The 21,600-nt window shown below is 45.2% G+C and overlaps 1 protein-coding gene across 5 annotated transcripts in view; it reads left to right on the forward strand.

Moving 5' to 3' along the window:
* The window catches only part of Fam114a2 (family with sequence similarity 114 member A2), a 36,455-nt gene that overhangs the window by 12,914 nt on the left and 1,941 nt on the right, over positions 1–21,600 (forward strand). For all 5 annotated transcript variants that reach the window (XM_021176572.3, XM_021176573.3, XM_085830004.1 and 2 more), the window contains 6 exons: positions 371–494; positions 5,844–5,923; positions 12,482–12,604; positions 13,688–13,827; positions 15,612–15,684; positions 18,918–18,971. In XM_021176572.3, coding sequence (XP_021032231.1) covers positions 371–494; positions 5,844–5,923; positions 12,482–12,604; positions 13,688–13,827; positions 15,612–15,684; positions 18,918–18,971 — 594 coding nt within the window. The remainder of the gene's footprint in view (positions 1–370; positions 495–5,843; positions 5,924–12,481; positions 12,605–13,687; positions 13,828–15,611; positions 15,685–18,917; positions 18,972–21,600) is intronic.

Here is a 21,600-nt window from a genome sequence, read left to right on the forward strand (position 1 = left end):
GGAGGCTCTCAGATCCTCTGGGACTGGAGTTATAGACAGTTGTGAGCTGTCCTGGGGGTACTAGGAATTGAACCCAGGTCCTCTGGAAGAGCAGCTGGTGCTCTTCAACTCTGAGCCATCTCTCCAGCTCAGGAGTTAAAATTTTAAGGAATGGGAGTTAGCCATTATAGCACAAGCCTATGACCTCAGGATGCTGAGGTAGGAGACTTGAGAGTTCAAGACTAGTCTGGGCCACATAGTGTGATACTGCTCCCCCGTCCCTACCCAGAAACACTGACTGGCTAGTTTATAATTCATGTTTGACCTCTGGACTCTCCTCTATTTGAGATTTTTTTTCCCAACAAATTTTAATTGTCTCATATCCATTTAGGTGAAATCTATTCTTAGTTCTCTGAGTGGAGAAGAACTACAGACAACTAGACTTGAGCTAGAGCAGCTCAAAGAAGCATTTTCCCTAGCAGAGTTCTGTGAGGAAGAGGAGGAGGAGAGACAAGGTAATGCAGGGTTCTGCAGCCAGTGGGCATCCCCTGTGTACTCTGTTGCAGGCTCTCAATGCTTTCCTCACACCCTCGCCTGAGGGCCCTGCCACTTTCCTAAGTATAACCTGCAGCACGTCTCTGCTTACTGTTTCTGATAGAGAGCCACTATGTTACCTTCTTGCCTGTTTGCCCGGTGGTCACTGTTAGCCTCTGTATGCAGTTAGACGCTTCATCTGTGCCTTCTGTAATCCCTGATCCCATCTTGAAGCATGCAAGGTAGTTGTTATCCAGAAGGTGGTGATCTTTTGTCTTTTTTGTGTTTACAACCTACATCTGAATGTTTTAGAAAATGTAAATGTTGAAACTACTTAGTTTTGCAAAATTGTCGAGAAATATGATTTATGGGTGTTGTGTATTGTAATATAGGTGCATTGTAATACAGGTGATTGCAACTATCCTTTAAGAAATAACCGTCTGCTGTTTTTTTCTGTAGTACTAAAAATTATTCAGTAGGGTCTAGTGAGATGGCTCAGTGGTTGGAATGCTTGCCGTGTAAGTGTAAGGACTGAGTTCGAGTCTCCAGAACTCATGTGAAAGCTGGGCATGTGTTGCACCATGACCAAGGCATACTTATAAAAGAAAGTATTTAGTTGGGGCTGGCTTACAGTTTCTGAGGTTTAGTCCATTATCAGCATGGAGGGAAGTATGGCAGCATCCAGGCAGACATGATGCGGGAGGAGCCAAGAGTTCTACATCTTGATCCACAGGCAGCAGAAGGGTCATAGCTTGAGCCTAGGAGATCTCAAAGCCTGCCTCCAATGGCACCCTTCCTCCAACAAGGACACACCTTCTAATTGTGCCTCCCTATGGGCCATGCATTCAAACACATGAGTCTGTAGTGAAGGGCGTGCATATTTAAACCACCACAGTGTGCACAGTGTGGTAGAGGGCTTCTGTAATCTCTGTACCCTTACAGGGAGATGGCAAGTGGAGACAACAGAATTCCCGGAAGCTTGCAAGCCACTTAGACTAGTATGCTGCCGTGAGCAACAAAGACACCCATCTTAAACTAAGAGAAGGGCAAGGACTCACACCCAAGGTGTCTTCTGACTTCTACACATGTGTGTCTCTGTCCCCCTTTTTCTTCCTCTCTTCCCTTCCCCTTCCCTCCCCTTCTCCCCCTTCTTCCTCTTTGGCTGGCGTGCTCGAACACACACACACACATACACACATACACACATACACACACGATTATTAAAGGGTAATTATTATTATTTGAAAAGTCATTAAAATGCATCTTGCCTTTGCAGTAATGCATCCGTACATGCATGGTTGGATATTGTCCACCTTAAACATCCTGTCTTAACAGTCTAATTGTAAAACTGCTTAAGAGAATCTCTTTCATTATGCTAGCATGCTATTAGACATGTCACAAAGATATAAAACAATGACATTGTTCTCAATAATTTTTCCTTTTTTGGAAGATATATATTTCCTTAAAATTATATTTTGTTGGGGTTGGCAATGTAGTTCAGTGTGTAGAGTGCTTGCCTGCACATATGAATTTCTGGGTTCAGTCCCCATAATCACATAAAATTGGGCATGGAGGTAAGATTTTCTGTTCATAAGCCCTGTTTCAAAAAAAGTTTGTTTTATTAACAAGTAGTGGGGTTGTTAACATGTTGTGCATGCATGTGTGTGTGTGTGTGTGTGTGTTAGGGGGTGGTTTGTGCCCATATGTGCATGTCCTTGTTGAAGCCAGAGGATGATGTTGGGTGCCTTCCTCTATTGTTTTCCATCTCATGTTTCTTAGACAGGGTCTCTTAATGAGTCTGGAGCACTAGAGTCTTCTAGGCTGGCCAGCCAGGGAGCTCCCAGTGTCCTTCCTGCCCTGCCTTCCAGCATTGGCATTCTAGACACAAGCTGCCATGCCTCGCTCTTGTGTGAGTGCTGCAGATCTGAGCACAAGTCATCACCCTGCAGCAAGTGCTTCACTCAGGAGGCCATCTTTCCAGCCTGGCTTACAACTATTGCCTTCCGTTCCTTCTTTTCTTATACAATAGATCCTGATTACAGTGCAGTTATTACTTTTAATGAATAATACTTTAGACATTTAATTTTAATTTTAAACATGTATAACTTGCATTTCAAATAAAAGCTCCTGGGAGTCCACAGCATTTCATGGTTTGAGAATTTCTAGATTAATTATGCCAACTGGCCGTGCGCTAAAAGCCCTCTGCCATTGCCTTTTAGAGCTGTGTGTTTTTGTTTTCTTCTGCGTGTTTATCTTTTACTTCTGTTGAGTGAGGGAAGCTTGCCTCAGACAGCTCTCAGTCTCTCTTGATTTTTCTCATTTCTAATCCACTGTGATTGGGAAGCCAAATAATTCATGAGAGCAAAGCAAAGATCCCCTGGGACAGGGTTTGAGGGCTTTTTCTGTGAGAGAAAAACAGAAATTGAGTATTGGTGTTACTTAAGACAGGGATGTTTTCTGTTCCAGGAAGTCAAGCTGGCTTCATTGTAATGTTTCTCTAATGACAATTTATGTGAAGGTTCAGCTCTTGATTAGAAATGGTTTTGAATATGCGTCCTAAAAGCTGTCTAGAGATCCTGAGACACTAGTTCAGTGCCCCAAGTGATACAGTTTAAAGTTAGATTTGGGTTACATGAAGACCTGCCTCTCACAAAGCTGTGCGACCTCTAGAAGAGGCTCATCACAGAGCCTTTGTTTCATCTTGCTGAGCAGATAGTCTCCTTCCTCCGGTGGTATTATGAGGAGTAAATTAAATGTATTTATAGTCGGGCACATAGTAGGTGCCTAACAAGTGCTCACTGTCATTGTCACTGTCTAGAAAATTTAAGTAAACAGCCAAAAACCTTCATTTGAAAAGCCTCAACAGGGAACCAATAAAACAGTTTTGGTTTTGTGAGAGGCAGGGTCTTCCATTGTTCCTAAGCAGGCCAAGGTAGAACAGTTCCCATTCATTTGTCAACCTAGTTTAGATTATTTGTACATGGAACACTTGTCCATATTTCTTCAGTTTTGTCAACATCTGGGCTCTGCACAGTAATTAGAAATCATTATGTATGTATGTATATATTTATTTATTTTACTGTTCTGAGGGCTTCAGGTTTTCTGAACAGATGGAACAGTCTGTGATATTCCTTCTTACCTTTGCTAGGAACGAAGTCTTTGAAAACATGGTGATGTGTAGTCCTCCTGCCCTGCCCTGCCCTGCCCTGCCCTGCCCTGCTCTGCCCTGCCCTGCCCTGCCCTGCCCTGCCCTGCCCTGCCCTGCCCTGCCCTGCCCTGCCCTGCCCTGCCCTGCCCTGCCCTGCCCTGCCCTCCCCTGCCCTGCCCTGCCCTGCTCTGCCCTGTCCCAGCTCTCCTTTGTGATTCTCCTGCCTGCTGTGTCTCTCTGATTTTGGTGGGAAATGCACCAGTGACTTGGTAGTTAATTGTATGTCACTGATGCTGTTAAGACAGAAACTTGGGAATAGCAGGAGGAGACAGTGCAGAGCTCAGCTCGGGATGTCTTCATTCCTGTGGACCCCTGTGTTTTCTAGACTTCATTTCAGAGCCCTCTACCCACAGCCCCCTCGCCCTGGTGCCCCACTCTTAAGCAGTAGTAGCATGCTTCCTTTCCACCCATGCACTCAGCATTGAACTGCACGCCCAGCAACTGCTTCTGTTCCGATGCAGCAATTGTTTGTATAGTCCGTTCTGTGTAGCAGAACCTGACAGTAATTTGCCAAATATTTTTTCATTACTACATTTGATAGTAATAGCTTTTTGATCACTCAGACATACTATATTTGAATACTTATATAAGTTTAATATATATACTACCATAATGTTCTGTTACTAACAACCCAAAATATGCCTCAGGGTAGAGTTGTTAGGTGTAGTAAGCATAGACGCCTGTGCTTCCCTCTGTGCTATTGGTTATTTTGTGAACTCCTTGGAGCACCTGTGGCCCAGGTTGATGCAGAGTTCCCCTTATACCCAGTCACACTTAGTTGGAAAAACCAAATGACTATGTATGGAGGTTGGATATTGTGTCCTTTCATGGTAGGTTGTGGCTGGAAGTTGTTTACTGGAATTAATGTGAGTGAAGGCTGTATCAGCGAGAACAGCTTTTCCCAATGCCCATCACTCTGGGGATCAGTAAATCACTTTTATTCTTTGCCTTAACTATCGAGAGAGAGAGAGCAGAAGTACAGTTGAAGGAAAAGAACCAAGATGGCTCCCCTGGAATTCCTCTGGGGATGTTTCTGGGGAAGTAGTAGGCATAGAAGGGAACTAATTTGCTCTCGTGTAGCATGGAGTCAGGGTTAAGAAATACTCTTATAGATATTCATGCTCAAAGATTTTTGTGGTTTAAGACTTATCTTCTGTACCACTCAGCTGGGGCCAGTGGGCAGGATGTAGATGAGAAAGAGAGAAGGCATTGTTGTTCATGTAGATGTCTAGTTTGCTGTGGTCATGGTCCCCATTTGCTTGCATGCTTTGTGTCTCCTTGTCCTACTGAGTGGTTGCTGTAATAAACACCAGGACCCAAGTAACTAAGGGAGGAAAGGGTTTATTTTGCTTACATTGTCAGGTAACAGCTCAGTGCTGAGGGAACTGGGGTGAGCTCAAACAGGGAAGAAACGTAGAGGTAGCAGCTGATGCAGAGGCCATGGAGGAGTGCTACGTACTGGCTTGTTCCTCATGGCTTGCTCGGCCTGATTTCTTAAAGAGCCCAAGACCAGCCCAGGGGTTGGTTGGTACTGCCCACAGTTGGCTAGGCCCTTCTTCATCAATCACTAATTGTTTACAGTCTTGCTTACAGCCTGATCTTATGGAGACGTTTTCTCAGTTGAGGTCCCTTTCTCTCAGACAACTCAGCTTGGATTAAGTTGACTTAAAACTAGACAGCACAGCATTCCTTTTTTAAAAAAAAAAAGATTTATTTATTTATTGTGTGTAAGTACACTGTAGCTGTCTTCAGACACCCCAGAAGAAGGCATCAGATCTCATTAGGAAAGGTTGTGGGCCACCATATGGTTGCTGGGATTTGGACACAGGACCTTTGGAAGAGCAGTCAGTGCTCTTGACCACTGAGTCATCTCTCCAGCCCCCAGCGAAGCATTCTTTTTTTTTTTTTTTTTTTTTTTTGGTTTTTCGAGACAGGGTTTCTCTGTGTGGCCCTGGATGTCCTGGAACTCACTCTGTAGACCAGGCTGGCCTCAAACTCAGAAATCCACCTGTCTCTGCCTCCTGAGTGCTGGGATCAAAGGCGTGTGCCACCACACCCGGCTCAGCACAACATTCTTGATGACAGCCTTTCTTGAATGTTTTATGTGGCTCTTGGTTCTTAGGGGATGACGATTTTACCAAGGAGATAACAGATCTGTTTGCTCAGCTTCACGTCTCTTCCCGACCAGAGAAGCTTGCCAAGGTAAGTTACTCCCTTATGGGGATTTCCATTATTTCATTTATAATATTTTAATGGGAGGTCAGGTGTGGTGACACAAGCCTGTGATCCCACCACTTCGGAGGCTGAAGGCAGGGGGATTGCAAGTTCAAAGCTAACTTGGGTTATATAGCAAGGGCTTGTCTTAACCTCCTGGCAATATATACATATAATGAGCATACGATTATAATTTTCTGGCCAATGGGATTGCCAGCATGGATGAAGTATTCTTCTTGATAGTTCTAGAAAAGGATCCTACAAAATTTCCCTGTCTACTGTTCTCTAGGTCAGTGTGCAGAGCCCATGTCTGTCTTCCCAGCACGTGTCCCATCCTGATCTGTTTTTTGGAATACTTTGTTTGAATGCTTCATTGAGCCTGTAGAGTTGGTCATTTAATAGTTGGCAGTACTGACTAACCTTTATGGGATCAGAGATGATGAGGATGGGCCCTGCCTGCACAGTCCTGCAGCTCGGCATTGCTGTGGCCAGACTCTGCTGGTGACCATCTAAAATTTGGGAATGAGAGTCCCATGGCTGAGCTGTGGTGGTGATGTTGAAATATCATGTGTTTGGAATGAGTTTTGTCAGAGCTCAGAGGAGGGACCTCACATACATTCCACTGTCTGCTCATGAGATAACTGTTTGTTGTCATATACTGCTTCCTGCCTCTGTATCCACCTTTCCCATCTCTGAACAATTCCAGCAGCTGTTAGCAACAGGCAGGTATTGTTGTCTGGCCATGAGAGCTGCTGGCAGTGTGGAGTCAACACAGCCATCTTACCTCCAAGCAAGTAAGGTGTGAGAGACACTGGGGCAGACGGTGCCTTCCCCAGCGAAGCCTTGCAGGCTGTGCTCAGCAGCTGCCTCAAGAACTCAGCTCCTCACAACTTTATATCCCTGGGACTGAAACTCCTGACACTGTAGCTCAAGGGAGGAAAGTCTTACTTTAGCTCACATTTTCAGAGGCTCTTAGTCTACCATAGTGGGGAGGGCATGGCAATTCAGCTCTGACTGGATGGCGCCAGGAGTGCGAGGTGGTGGCTGTTCCCATAGCAGTAGAGGATGGTCTGGGCCCTACCCTTCAGGGTCTCCTCAGCCCAGGGGCCTTGTAGGCTCCACCTCTGAAGGGCTTCACAGACTGCCAGGACAGTGCCACCAGCTGGAAACTGTGTCCCAAATATGAGCCCTTAGGGGTCACTTCACATTCAAAACATGACATTGCTTATAGCATTTTGGAAACAGCATCAAACTGAGAAAAAAGTTGTAAAAACAGTACTGACAGCACCGGATGCACTCGCTAGTGCTGGCACGCTACTTGTAGTGTCAACCACATGCACCCGCACTGAAGTCACATGAACCTCACTGTTTGAGAGCAAATAGGAAGATGAGGCTATCCCTTTGCATAACCACAGTATACAGTTGTCACCTCAGCATATCTAACACTGACAAGAGACTTTGACTTCATCTGTTCTCCACATTTATCCACTGACTGTCTTAGTCAGTGTTCGGTTGCTGTGAAGAGACACAGTGACCACAACTTATAAAACAAAGCATTTAATTGGGGTAGGGGATTTACAGTATCAGAGGCTTAGTCCATTATTGTCATGGCAGGGAGCATGGTGGCACGCAAGATGCTGGAACAGTCGCTGAGAGCTACATCCTGATCTGCTTCTAGCCGGCAAAGAAACAGGGCCTAGCACTTTAGCACAGGCTTTAGAAACCTCAAACCCCACCTCCATTGACATACTCTCTCCAAAAAGGCCACACCCCCCTAACCTTCTAATTCCCTGACTAAGCATTGAAATGTGTGAGCCTGTGGGAGCCATTGTTATTCAGACCATCCCACCCACTCCCCTGGAGCCCCTGGGATTGAACTAGCTTTACTTGTCTAGTTTAGACTCCTTTCATCTATAGTGGCTTTCATGATGTATATCTTTTTGAAAAACACAACTCTCCCTTCCCCCACTCTAAAAGTAAAACATTCCCAGTCTGCTACCTGTACTGGGGGTTTGTCTAAGACTTTCTCTCTTTTATTAGTTTGTACATTCCAGGGCCAGAATCCTGTGTAAGTGATAGCTCGTCACATCTGCAGGGGTGAGATGTTTGTTTATTATTGGTGATGTGTCGTACAATTCTTTGTAGAGTTCTGATTTATTTCCCTTTGCTGCTGGTAAGCTGCCGTGAAGATCCTACTCCCACTCCTCATGGCTTTCTTTTTTCTTTCCGTACGTCTGGAACTGGGGATTCTTCCTTAAATTTAGCATCTGTTATGAGTCTTTTGAGACATGTCGCCCAAGTTGGCTTTGAACTCCCGTTGTAGCTGAGAGAGACCTTGAACTCCTGATCCCCCTGCCTCCACCTCCCCAGTGCTGGCAAAGGGGCATATGCTACCATCCTGGTGTATGTAGTGCTAAGGATGGAGCCCAGGACCTCGTGTATACCAGGCACTCCTACCAACTGAGCTCTGTTTCCAGCCCTTCTGGTCTTGATTCACATACACTGGTCCTTACTTTGAAAATGATAAAACTTTGTCTTCTAACTTGTTTATATTCTATACTCTGGTCTTGATAGATCTAATACACTCCGATCATCCCTGTTTCTGCCCTTTGGTATAATCCACTGTTTGTTTTTGTGTGTGCTACATGTACATGTGCATATAGAGGTCATAGGTTGAAGTCAGTTGTCTTCTAGTCACTTTTCCATTTTATTTTTTGAGATAAGGTCTTTTGCTGGACCCGAGGATTACTGATCTGGCTAGCTGGATACCAGGGAAATCCTATAGTCTCTGGCTCACTAATGCTGGGATTATAGGCGTGAATCACTGTGGCTGGCTGTTTGCCAATTTAATCATCTCTCTATCCCCTTCTGTTTACTTTTTTTTTTGAAACAGAGAGGTTAATATTTAAGTAATGTGAAGGTTTTCTTTTTCAGTATTAGATTGGATTGCTCTTGCAGGCTCTTTGGGAGAACAACTATTCTGAAGGGGAAAGAACCCTGAAACAAACGAATACCAGGTTTTCTTCTGCCCATTCAGTTGTAGCCCTGGTAACAGCGTTACTCAGAGTACTTAAAGGCCCAAGTCCAGTGCCATATAATTATAGTCTAGTTGGAATGATTTGTGATCATTTGTGATCTCTGTTGCCTGGCTCAGCTTTTTTTTTAGAGTTTAATTAATTTATTTATTTTTTGTTTTGTTTTTTGAGAAGGGTTTCTTTGTGTAGCCCTGGCTGTCTTTGAACTCACTCTGTAGACTGAACTGGCCTGGAACTCACAGCCTCCCAAGTTCTGGGATTTAAGGTGTGTGCCACCACTGTCCAGCTCAATGCATTCCTTTTGTTTGTATAAAATTAATTAAGTGGATCCCTTCATTTAAGGGCAGTTATTTTCTGTCACCATGATAAACACCATGACCAAAAGCAACTCAGGAAAGAAAGCCTTTATTTCTTCTTACAACCCTCAAGGTACAGATCATCACCAAGGGAAGACATGGTAGGAACCTGGAGGCAAGAATTCATTTAGGACATCCTGGAGGAGCATCATTAATTGGCTTACTCCTCCTGCTCCCGCTCAGCCTGCTTTATTACATACACACCCTGGAACACTGGCCTAGGGGTGGTACCAACCGAAGTGATCTGGGCTCTCCCACGTCAATCATTAATCAAGACAATTCCTTCGACTACCTATAGTCATATGGAAGCATTTTCTCAACTAAGATTCCTTCTTCCCAGATATGTAGGTTTGTGTCTCGTTGACAAAAACCAATTAGCACAGGTAATGGAATTCTTCCTCTACAAATAATAAAAACCCAGGTGGAGTGGTATAAAAAGAGAGGATGCAATAGTCAGTAGGAACAGTGTTGCTTCTGGAGTGGCTCTGAGAGGAGCCTGTACCTCTGGGCTCTGCTTTTTTCCCATGGCTTTGATCTTAGCAGGCTTTTGTACATGGCTTTAAGGGAGCGCTAATGGCTTTGGGTTGATGGCTTTCCTTTCTTAGCAATTTTACTGAGACTCTGGGAGTCCAGACTGTAAAAACCCAGAAGAATCTAAAACCCAAGCCAGTGTGCTACAAAAAGAAAGGAGATAAAGCAGTTGTGAAACACACTCGCCAGGGACTAGGTATGCAGGCCGGATGGGCGTTCTGCTGCTGACCTTTAGTATGTGTCCTACTCAGGAGACTGGCATAGTTGACTTCAGCATCTTCTGTAAGCACTGGGTTTTAGTGGTATTCTGGGATGGTGGAAATTCAGAGGAAGGTTGTTCAGGACACTTGTCTTCAGAAATTATGTGGAGATGATGCTTGAGGTGAAGGGCTGGGAGGAAAAGGTGCAGTTATGGGTCATCTTATTGGACCACACTGTGAAAAATGAGATTGAATCTAGTTGATGGGGCACCCATGACCAAAAGGGATTTGTTAATTACTGTTCTTTGCAAAACACCATGACCAACTAAAAGGAAACATTTAAATTGTGACTTGCTTACTTACAGTCTTAGAGTTAGTCCATGACCATCATGATGGGAACTATGGTGGCAGGCAGACAGGCAGGCAGCATGGGACTGCACACAGGCACACACACACATACACACACACACACACATACACCAGCCACACAGTGGGCCTGGTGTGAGCTTTTGAAAGCCTACCCTCAGTGGCACATCTTTTCCAGCAAGGCCATAGTTCCTAGTCCTTCCCAAACAGTTCCACCAACTACTGACTAAGCATCAAATATATGAGTCCATGGGGTCCATTCTCATTCAAGCCCCCGCAGGGGAATGGTCAGCTTTGCATGGTCAGCAGATCATTGACAGTATTATGACCGTGAAAATAAATTTAAGACACATTAGAACTAATAGAACAGTCAGGATGTTGCTCTGAGTGCACATGATGGTAATAGAAGGGGAAGGTTGGGGCAGGTTGGACCTTGTGCAGAATCAGACTGATGGGAAAATCCAAATGGCTGTCATATTTTTGCTTGAGCCACTATTATAGAACAGTACCTCCAAAGTTTGGCTGATAAAAGGGTGAATTAGAGACAGAAAGATCAAAGTATTCATTTCCTTTACATGCTGTATCTGGAGTCGTCGCAGAATGTCAGATGTGTGTCTTGCAGGCATTTGGGGTGCTTTGTTTTTCCAGAGAAAGAAGTTAAGATGAGAAATAATGATCTAGGCAAAAGCAGCAGTAAGATGAGTGAGGTCAGAGGATATAGGTATTAGCAAGATCAGGATTAGACCGGTCAGGATAATCACTGAAGAGCAGTAATTATAAAGATAGGTGAACAATTAGAAGATTGTGTTTAAAACAAAGCAAACTAGAGAAACTAGAGAAGTCCATCACCAGGAGAAAGGAAATTTGTGGCATTTGTATGGAGCGACAGTCTTTATGTATGAAGTCAGTGAACTTGTACATGGGACAGTGTGGGTGTGTCTGTCATTGTCTGCACTTAAAACATGCAGGCACAAATGAAAATGAATATAGAGCCATAAGATTTTTATGAATCTTACTAGTGGTGAATAGTTAATCCGCTTTGGCTCCCAGTGGGCTGCTTGGGCTGTACCCACCCTAGAGCTCTGGGTATATAAATGGAAGACACACTCACATGCCAGCTAATTTGGATATGCCTTGGCTAGCTCAATGGCTGGGCACTTCAGAACCTCCCAAGGCTAACACATACTCCCCTCCGGTATTCCTGAGTTAAAACATCTTTTAAAATCTATATTTCATCTCTGCTACCCCAGACCCAATGGGGGAATAGCCCCTAAGGCCACGTTCTGGATTCTTCCATGTTAGCAGGTCTTTAAGTCTGCTCTTTTTGCTCTCCTGTCATGATTCCTTTTCCTTAGGCCCGTCCCCTCACAATCTAAAAGTCCTGCCTCTGTCTCCCTGCCCAGCATTGGCCGAATGGCACCTCTTTATTACCAATCAAAGCCGGCTGGGGGCAGGGACCTCAGTGTCTGAAAGCTGGCTTTTGGGAGCCAAATTAAGACAAACTAATTCCCAACATTTTGCAAACAGTTGAGGTTGTTGATGCTGAGCCAAAGTCTTTGATGTGAGCATGAATAAATGAAGGGCATGGTAGACTCACACATAGGTGAGCGCACCCTCCTACCCCCTTCCACAGGTGAGTGTATCCCCACCTGACACTCATGCACACAGGTGAGTGCACCCCCCCCCTGCACACATCCCCAGAAACATTCAATAGAGGTAACCAAGGTGCTGGGGGAAATGCTCTGCACCTTGACCCACCTGTGAAGCATCTGATCTGCTCCAGATGCATGCGCTTTTCCTAGTGCAAGCCTCAGTTCCAGAGAAGCCACGGGGTGGGGTGGAGTGGGGTGGGGTGGGGTGTGGTGCTTCACAGGGAGCCATTGGACAGGACTGGGGGTTTCACAAGGAGCCATTGGACAGGATTCAGTGTAAGGGTTTGTAACTTAATAAGGATTGAAAAGTTACATGGTCTGTTCTTGTGTGAAGAGCTTGTCCTCCAGGGTGCTGATGTGTTGCTGGTAAGAACTGCATTTAATTGTTGCCTAAATCCTTATTTAGGCAAGAAATACAGCCTACAAATGGATCAGAACATCTCTGGCTAAGCCAGTAGCAGAGAAAGAAGAAGGAGAAAAAGAGTTGGAGGCAGAAAATACCGAGGAAGCCCAGAAACATTCAGTAGAGGTAACCAAAGCAACTACGCTCCTTTAAAGACGGGTGAACCTGAGGGGCTGGCAGGTGGCTCAGTGGTAAAGGGTTTGCTGCCTGGGTTCCCTGCATTCATATAAACGGCTGAACGTGGTATCACGGAGTTGTAACCCCAGTGCAGGAAGGTGTGGGGTGTGAAGGCAGGAGGATTCCCCAGATATCACTGGTCAGCACTCTAGCCATAACAGTAGGCCCCAAATTTAATGAGACACCCTGCCACAAAAGATAGAGTGGGGGCTGATAGAGGAAGACATTGGACATGGGCCTCTGGACTCCACGCTCACACACATATGTGAGTGAACCCCTCCCACACACAGGTGAGCAGACCCTTCCCTTGCACACACAGGTGAGCGCCTCCCCCTACACTCACACACAGGTGAGCGCATCCGCCCCGCACACACAGGTGAGGGTGCCCCCTCACACAGACATAGGTGAGCGCACCCTCCCGCCTCCTACACAGGTGAGTGCATCCCCACCTCATACTCAGGTACACAGTAAGCACACTCCCCCGCACACACTCATGCACACAAATGAGCACCCCCCCCTTATACTCACACAGAGGTGAGTGTATCCTCCCTCCCCCCCCCTCCCCCCCCACTGACAACACTAACATAGAGGTGACATTGCAGTTGAGCTGAGGGCCCTTTTATTTTGTTATGCTGGTATCAGTAATTTCAACATTAAGATTCAGGTTGGTATCATTTCAGTTCCAAAATGTAGAAGAGGAGTGAATAAAAGTGATGAAGTGAAGGAGAGAGGGAGGGAAGGAGGGAAGTTGGATGTAGCTCAGAGTAAGTTACCAGACACTATCTTAGTCCTTTGGCCAGCCTTAGTTACATAGTCACAGCCAGCCGTTCAGGAGCCACTGTTGCTGTAATTATGAGCTCAGCTGTGGAAGGTGCCACACTGTGGAAGAAGAGCAGGCCCATTAAACAGTGGCCGTTCTTCTCTTCTACCTGGAAGGTACATATTCTTTCTTTAGTGTAAGAAGCCAGGGGCTGTCATTTCCACTCACATAATAAACGGTAACTGCACTATTTTGCTTTGTTTGGCTCTTAGGATATCCATGCATTTGCAATCCGGAGCTTAGCAGAGTTGACTGCCTGCTCAATAGAATTGTTCCACAAAACAGCAGCATTGGTTCTGCATGGCCAGAAGCAGGAGGTGACAGCCTTAGAGAGGAGCCAGACTCTCTCCCAGTAAGTACGATGCAGTCTGCATCTCCCACAGAGATGTGCTGAGAGGGTTTCTTGTTCCTTCCAGCTTTAGAAAGTTGCTTTTTAACAGGCACTGGTCCCATTGCACATGGGCTTGCTCATTTAGGGTATTGTTACTGAGCAGGGACAAGTCTGCATGTAAACCCGCCTGCTTCATTAACCGATTTATTCTCTGGAAACTATGTCTTTGCAGATTGTTAGTCTCGGTAGGAGTGGAACTTGGCATAAGTAACGACAGAAAGTGGTCCTAAGTTCTTCAGTTCCTAAGCACAGTTATAGTCACCAGTGCTCACTGGATGCCAGGCACTGTGCTAATAAGGGGCTCATGGATATTATTTCTAGTAAGGGGCTCATGGATATTATTTCTAATTTCACAGCAGCACAAAAGGTAAATGATTAGTACAAATGGAGGAGCCATAGACCCAGGGCACTTAAAGGAGGCTGCCCAAGCCCCACACATATTTTTTCATTTTTGCTGATTTTGAACAGACATTACAAACTTTATACAAAAAAAAAACAAAACAAAAACAAAAACAAAAAAAACAAAAATCCACAAAAAACAAAAAACTAAAAAGCCGGGCATGGTGGCGCACGCCGTTAATCCCAGCACTCGGGAGGCAGAGGCAGGCGGATTTCTGAGTTCGAGGCCAGCCTGGTCTAAAGAGTGAGTTCCAGGACAGCCAGGGCTACACAGAGAAACTCTGTCTCGAAAAACCAAAAAACCAAAAGACAAAAAAACCACAAACTTTACAAAGTAGTAAAATGTGAATAATTGCAGTAGAAAGGGTAAGCCTAAGTCTAGTAGTTTATAAATCTAAATAGACATCCTTATGTGTGTATGTGTGTGTGTGTGTGTGTGTGTGTGTGTGTGTGTGAGAGAGAGAGAGAGAGAGAGAGAGAGAGAGAGAGAGAGAGAGGATGAATGAATGTGTATGTGTGTATGTAAGAGAGAGAGACACACATACAGAGACAGACAGACATGGGGGAGTGGGGAGAGCACCTTGCTATGTAGCCTAAGCCAGCTTCAATTTTGAGGCCAACCTGGTCTACATAATGACTTCCAGGACAGCCAGAGCTATATAGATAGACCCTGTCTCAATATTAACAAAGCAAGCCAGCCAGCCATAAGATAATATGACTATCTTATGGAAATACGGGGAGTAAAGAAGTCAACACATGATAAGGAGACTATGTCAGTGTTTGAGCTTTAGGGAATTATCACACAAGGTGTAGAAGACTTGACGTAGGTGACAGATGAGCACGGGCAGGGAGCTGTTTTTATAACTCAGGCTGGAGGGTCATGGGCAAGAAGGAAAGGAGCTAGAAAAGGGAGAGGCCCTGCAGGTACTGGAATCTGAGAGTGAGGGTGTTTGCTTTAGAAGTCATGATGAGGGAAGAAAGCATGGCTTCCACTGCAGAGTCAGGGAGCTCACTCACCCAAGAAGCAGCCCTTACAGGAAAAGGCAGGTAAGGGTCTGTCTGTAGCCGGAAGGAATGGGAACTTATCATCAGGACTAGCCATGGCCACAGAGCCCAAGGTGGAGTACAGAGCAAGTGGCAGGGTCACTCTGTTGTTTAAGTGTATCACTCTAGAATTGCGTGTTCCATACTGAAATAGTGGAAAGAGATGTATTTACGCTATTAAAGACGTCTTTTTTCATTACTAGGAGGGATCTGTCTCTGTGTAGCAGTTGTTAAGCATAGTGTGTTAAATGAATAGAAAGACAAAGAAGAGTGGAACTCTCCTGATGTGTTCTTCTCTCCAGGATGACAGTCATGCTGTGTAAAGACCTGGCCTCGCTGTCTAAAGAGTTCACCACCTGCCTGACCACAGCTGGGGTAAGAATTCCTGCTTGCGGGGCCAGTGTCTGAATGATATAGTTTACGTACCATAAAGTTCACCTGTCTCGGTACAAGTTGATGCTTGTCAGTATATTCACAGAGATGTACAGTTGCTATTAGGATTAGAGTTTAGGAGAGTTCATCTCTGCCTCTAAGATTTCTACAGGTCAGCACTCCTGCCATGCTTCCTGCTAGACGAGGATAAGCTTTCTCCTTCCAGACATTTTATACTAATGGGACAACATGTGTATGTTTTGTTTAGGTTGGAATGGTAGCTTTGAAGTTGGTCCTGTTTTATCATGGGTTTGTACTTCCTGTTTTTGTTTTTGTTTTGAGACAGGGTTTCTCTGTGTAGCCCTGGCTGTCCTGGTACTCACTCTATAGACCAGGCTGGCCTCGAACTCAGAAATCCGCCTGCCTCTGCCTCCCAAGTGCTGGGATTAAAGGCGTGAGCCACCATCGCCCGACCCCACTTTTGGTGTTTTAACAGAAGGCATCGCCTCACCTGAGACCAACTCATATTTTCGTTGATGAGCTCTTATGTCTGTGATGAGGGTTGAGTTGTTGCGAGTGTGTGTGGTATGAGGTGCAGGTTATAGATTCATTGGTTTGCATTTGTCTGCCTCAGACATCAAAGGTTACCCTTTTCCCATTGAAGTCTCTGACCCTTGCCAGAGTTCATAAGATTACAGACACATGGTTTTATTTTCTCATGTCTGTAGTTGAGTGCCATGTACTGTGGTGATTTGCATGATAAATGCCTTCATAGACTTATGTGTCTGACTGTTTGGTCTTCAGTTGATGGCAATACATGGGGAGGCCATGGAATTTATAGGCTGTTGAGCCTTGCTTGCTGGAGGAAGTGTGCCACTGGGAGTGGGCTTTGAGAGTTTGTGGCCTTGTTCTTTACTTTCTGTCACTCTCTGTTTCCTCTGTGTGGTTGAGGTGTTTTCAGCCAGTCTCCTGCGGCTGCCCTCCGCACCTTTATGATCTAATGTTGCTGACGGTCTGTGAGTGATGTGGAAGGTGACTGGGAAACTAATGATCTCTAGGGAGGAATACACCAAGAGCGCGGGAGAAGACGAGGCTGACTCCTCAGTGTGTGTGTCAGCGTTGTGGTGGCAGAGGTGCTGCGGAGCCTAGTCTAGCAAAACCATGGCCAAGATGAACTGCTAAAGCTGGAGTTCAAGCTTGTCCTGTTTGGAGTCATCCTCGGATGCAGCTTCTCGTCCTCCCTGGCGTTTCCTTTAAAGGAGCTCCTGCGTTTCCCGAATAGTTTAATGGAGTTATTTTGTGTGTTCTGTGAAGACACACTAAGAGAAGTCAATTACAAAGAACTGACGTGTTTGTATGAATGAGATGCTCAGAGGCCTGTCTTCAAAACAGTTGAAGTGTTTGTGCGCTTATTTTAGAATTGTCCCAGTGTTTGTAGTCAGGGTTCCAACTGCCCTTCTAAAATGAAGATGACTTTTCTTCCTATAGTTTATCTCCATGTTTACTTCATTGTCTGAGTTTCTCTGAGTGCACTGTCCTTTCTTTTCCTGTTACTGTGATGGAATGTTGCAAGACAGGCAGCTTAAGGGGAAAGTAACAGAGTGGAGTCCATCGTGGCGGAGAGTCAAGGCAGCAGGAGCCTGAAGCCGCTGGCATTGTGTTCTGCCGTCAGCGGAGAGTAGCGAATGCATGAGTGCTAGTGTTCAGCCTGCTGTCTCCACCAGAGCAGGGCAGGAGCCCCTGCGAGGGGCTGGTCCCACCAGCAGTTACTTAGCCCAGACAAGAGAAGCCCTCATAGACATGCGCAGAGGCCCATGTCCCAGATGATTTTAGAGTCTGTGAAGTTGACAACACTAACTATCAAGCATACAAATTCACCCTCATTTTTCTATCTTGTCCCTCCTAGTGCTGGCAGGTCACCTTCTGTCTCTTGAATAGTCCTGCTTGCACTTTCCTGCCTCCACGCCCACAGAGAACTGTTACTCTAGGCTCTACATCCATTAGAGAAAACATGTACGTTTTTTTTTTTTTTGTGAGACTGGCTTGTTCTACTTCAACTGAAGACAGTTCTGGAGAGCACCATCTCTCCTGCTAATGACATACCTTCATTTCTCTTTTTGCCTGAATAAAACTCCATTTTGTATCATACAGGATGAAGATATTTTTTAAAGTTGATAAATGACTACAGGGCTGGTGACATGACTCAGGGTGAAGGTGCTTGCTGAGCAAGCCTGATAATCTTAGTTCTATGTCCAGAGGCAGGTGGAGAGAGAGAACTGGCTCTGGAAATGTCTGTCCTCTGACCTCCATACTTGTGCTGTTGCTGTTACTCATGTGAACCTCAAGAACACACACACACACACACACACTCACACACACACACACACACACACTCACACACACACTCACACACACTCACACACACTCACACTCACATACACTCACACACACACTCACACACACACACACTCACACACACACACACTCACACACACACACTCACACACACACACACTCACACACACACACTCACATACACTCACACTCACATACACTCACACACACACAACACACACACACTCACACACACACTCACACACACTCACACTCACATACACTCACACACACACACACACTCACACACACACACTCACACACACTCATACACTCACACACACACTCACACACACTCATACACTCACACACACTCACACTCACATACACTCACACACACACAACACACACACACTCACACACACACACACACACACACTCACACACACACACACACACACTCACACACACTCACACTCACATACACTCACACACACACAACACACACACACTCACACACACACACACTCACACACACACACTCACACACACACACACTCACACACACACTCACACTCACATACACTCACACACAACACACACACACTCACACACACACACACTCACACACACACACACACACTCACACACCACAAAAAACAACAATAGCGGCAAAACTACTAAGCAATGCATTATTCTCACTTTGGGAGCATAGAAAGGTATAAAAGTGAGCTTACAGCAAGGTTTCCTTCCAGAGATGACACTTGGCTCGCCCTTGGTCGAGATGTTCTGTGCCTTTTACCCATGTGTGTATCAGGGTGAGAACCTGTTCTGCCTGTGGTGGTTTTTTTTTTTTTTTTTTTTTTAAGGTGTTCTGTGACAAACTCTCTCCTTTATTCCAGGTCAGAGAGAAGGCAGATGTTCTTAATCCAGTCATCACTGCAGTGTTTCTAGAGGTTAGTAGTAATGGTTTTACATCTCTGACTCCTAAGGCGCCATTATGCATTAATTTATTTTTATATCCTTAGGTTTTGCATTTTAAAAACCAGATTGCAGTTTAGCTCTGCTGATACAGACATCACTAAATGCTGTTTATTTGATGTACACTCCCTACTCAGTAGTCAGAGGGTGTAACAAAGCTGAAGGGTAAAGTGACATGGAAGGAGCCATAGGCTGTCATTACTCAGTTCCTACCCCTTGAAGCTTAATGCACAATTCTCAGTAATGAAACACCTTCCGGAGACCAACTGTTGAACATGAAAGACTGAAACTCAGGTAGACAAACACTGCTTCCTGAAAGGCTGGGCCTCATGCAGAGAGAGGTGTTAGAAAAAGGCATGTGGCCATTTCCAAGGAAAAAGTTCTCTCTTTTGACAGAGTGGCACCAGAGCTTGCATATCCTTGTCAGTCTGTGAGTAACACCATAGGGGCTAAGTCTTTGGAAGGGGTGTGGGGAGAGTTGGCTTAGCGGTTAAGAGTACCGGCTGCTCTTCCAGAGGCCCCAGGCTTAATTTCCAGCCCCCATGTGGTGGCTCTCAGCTGTCTGCATACATGCAGGCAAAGCACCAATGTATATAGAGAAAAAGTTTCTGGAGGAGGAGTGAGAGTATGCTGTAGTTGGTCAGATTGCCACCCATGAGGGGTGGTTTCTGGAGTCCATGCTGTCAGAGTTCCGACAACTTAGCCCTGTGATGGCCTGGTGAGAAGAGTTTCTGTAAAGCTAGGAGGGAAATAAGTGGGTAATTGGCTACGTTTTAATTATGAAGTAAGGGTCAGTTTGATGGCTCAGTAGATAGAGGTGCTTGTTATCAAGTCTGACAGCATGGGTCTGATTCACAGGAGCCAATGGTAGAAGGAGAGAATGGATTAAAGGTTGTTCTCTGACCTCCACATGTGCATTATAGCATGTGTATACCCACATGTGTACACCCACATGTGTGCACCCACATGTGTGCACACATAAAATAAATAAATAAATAAATAAATAATAAGTTTTTGAAGAACCAATTAGACTGTTTAGTTTAAAATTAAGTTACTGTTAAAGAAATGCTCTTAACTCTCCAGCTACACAGCCTTGAGTAGCTCCGGCCTCTTGTGATAAGTTCAACATGAGCCTATGGTTTAGTATCTGGCAGAGTTGAAAGCACTTGGCAGCCAGGAGGGTTCCCTAGGCCTCCTTCATAGTCTTGGGTTGGAGATGCCTTTTCTAGCAATCTTACCTGTTTCAAGTGCAAGGAGCTGTAACTTGATGGTCTCCGAGGTCTCCCTTGGCTGGAAACTGTGTTCTCAAGTGTCCCACTGAAGTTCAGATAGGAGTGCCAGCCATTGACAAGTATGCACAAGGCAGGCTTTCTTGATGTGAGCTCCCTGTTCCCATTTGGAATGGGCATTCTTACATACTGTCCTTGGAAATATACTTCTTCATTTTAGGCTATTGTTCTGGGAGGGGAGAGCCTGTCAGATATAAGCCAGATCTGCATACTTGGGTGTAGATTTTCTAAGGCTTCTCGTCCACATGTCTGTCATACGGAGCAGACTGTGTCTGTACTGTTGATACCTGTGTGCAGTGCTTCCATCATTGAGTCAGTGGAAGGAGCTGTGATGGTTCAGAGCCTCCTGAGAGCATCTGTCAGTCTTGGCTCTAGTGCAGGAACAGAGTGTACCTATTCAGTAGTGGAACAGAGTCCTTGGCTGTCAAGTTTGAGCAGCAGTCAGAGCTGCTGTGATGGGTGGGTTGAGGAGCTGGTATTCTTTTTTTTTTTTAATTTTATTAGATATTTTCTTTATTTATATTTCAAATACTATCCCTATACCCTCCCCCCGCCCTGCTCCCCTACCCACCCACTCCCACTTCTTGGCCCTGGCGTTCCCTTGTACTGGGGCGTATAAAGTTTTCAAGACCAAGGGGCTTCTCTTCCCAATGATGGCCAACTAGGCCATCTTCTGCTACATATGCAGCTAGAGGCACAAGCTCTGGGGGTACTGGTTAGTTCATATTGTTGTTCCACCTATAGGGTTGCAGACCCCTTCAGCTCCTTGGGTCCTTTCTCTAGCTCCTCCATTGGGGCCCCTGTGTTCCATCCTATAGATGACTGTGAGCATCCACTTTTGTATTTGCCAGGCACTGGCATAGCCTCAAAGGAGACAGCTATATCAGGGTCCCTTCAGCAAAATCTTGCTGGCATAATGTAATAGTGTCTGGGTTTGTTGACTGATTATGGGATGGATCCCTGGGTGGGGTTGTATTTGGATTGTCCATCCTTTCGTCTTAGCTCCAAACTTTGTTTCTATAACTCCTTTCATGGGTATTTGTTCCCTATTCTAAGGAGGAATGAAGTATCAACACGTTGGTCTTCCTTCTTCTTGATTTTCTTGTGTTTTGCAAATTGTATCTTGGGTATTCTAAGTTTCTGGGCTAATATCCACTTACCAGTGAGTGCATATCTAGTGACTTCTTTTGTTATTGGGTTACCTCACTAAGGATGATATCCTCCAGGTCCATCCATTTGCCCAAGAATTTCATAAATTCATTGTTTTTAATAGCTGAGTTACTACTGGAGTCCAGCTTCTTGAGCTCTTTGTATA

The sequence above is a fragment of the Mus caroli genome, unplaced genomic scaffold (assembly GCF_978045245.1).
Source record: "Mus caroli unplaced genomic scaffold, Mus_caroli_1 scaffold_13, whole genome shotgun sequence".
Lineage (NCBI taxonomy): Eukaryota > Metazoa > Chordata > Mammalia > Rodentia > Muridae > Mus > Mus caroli.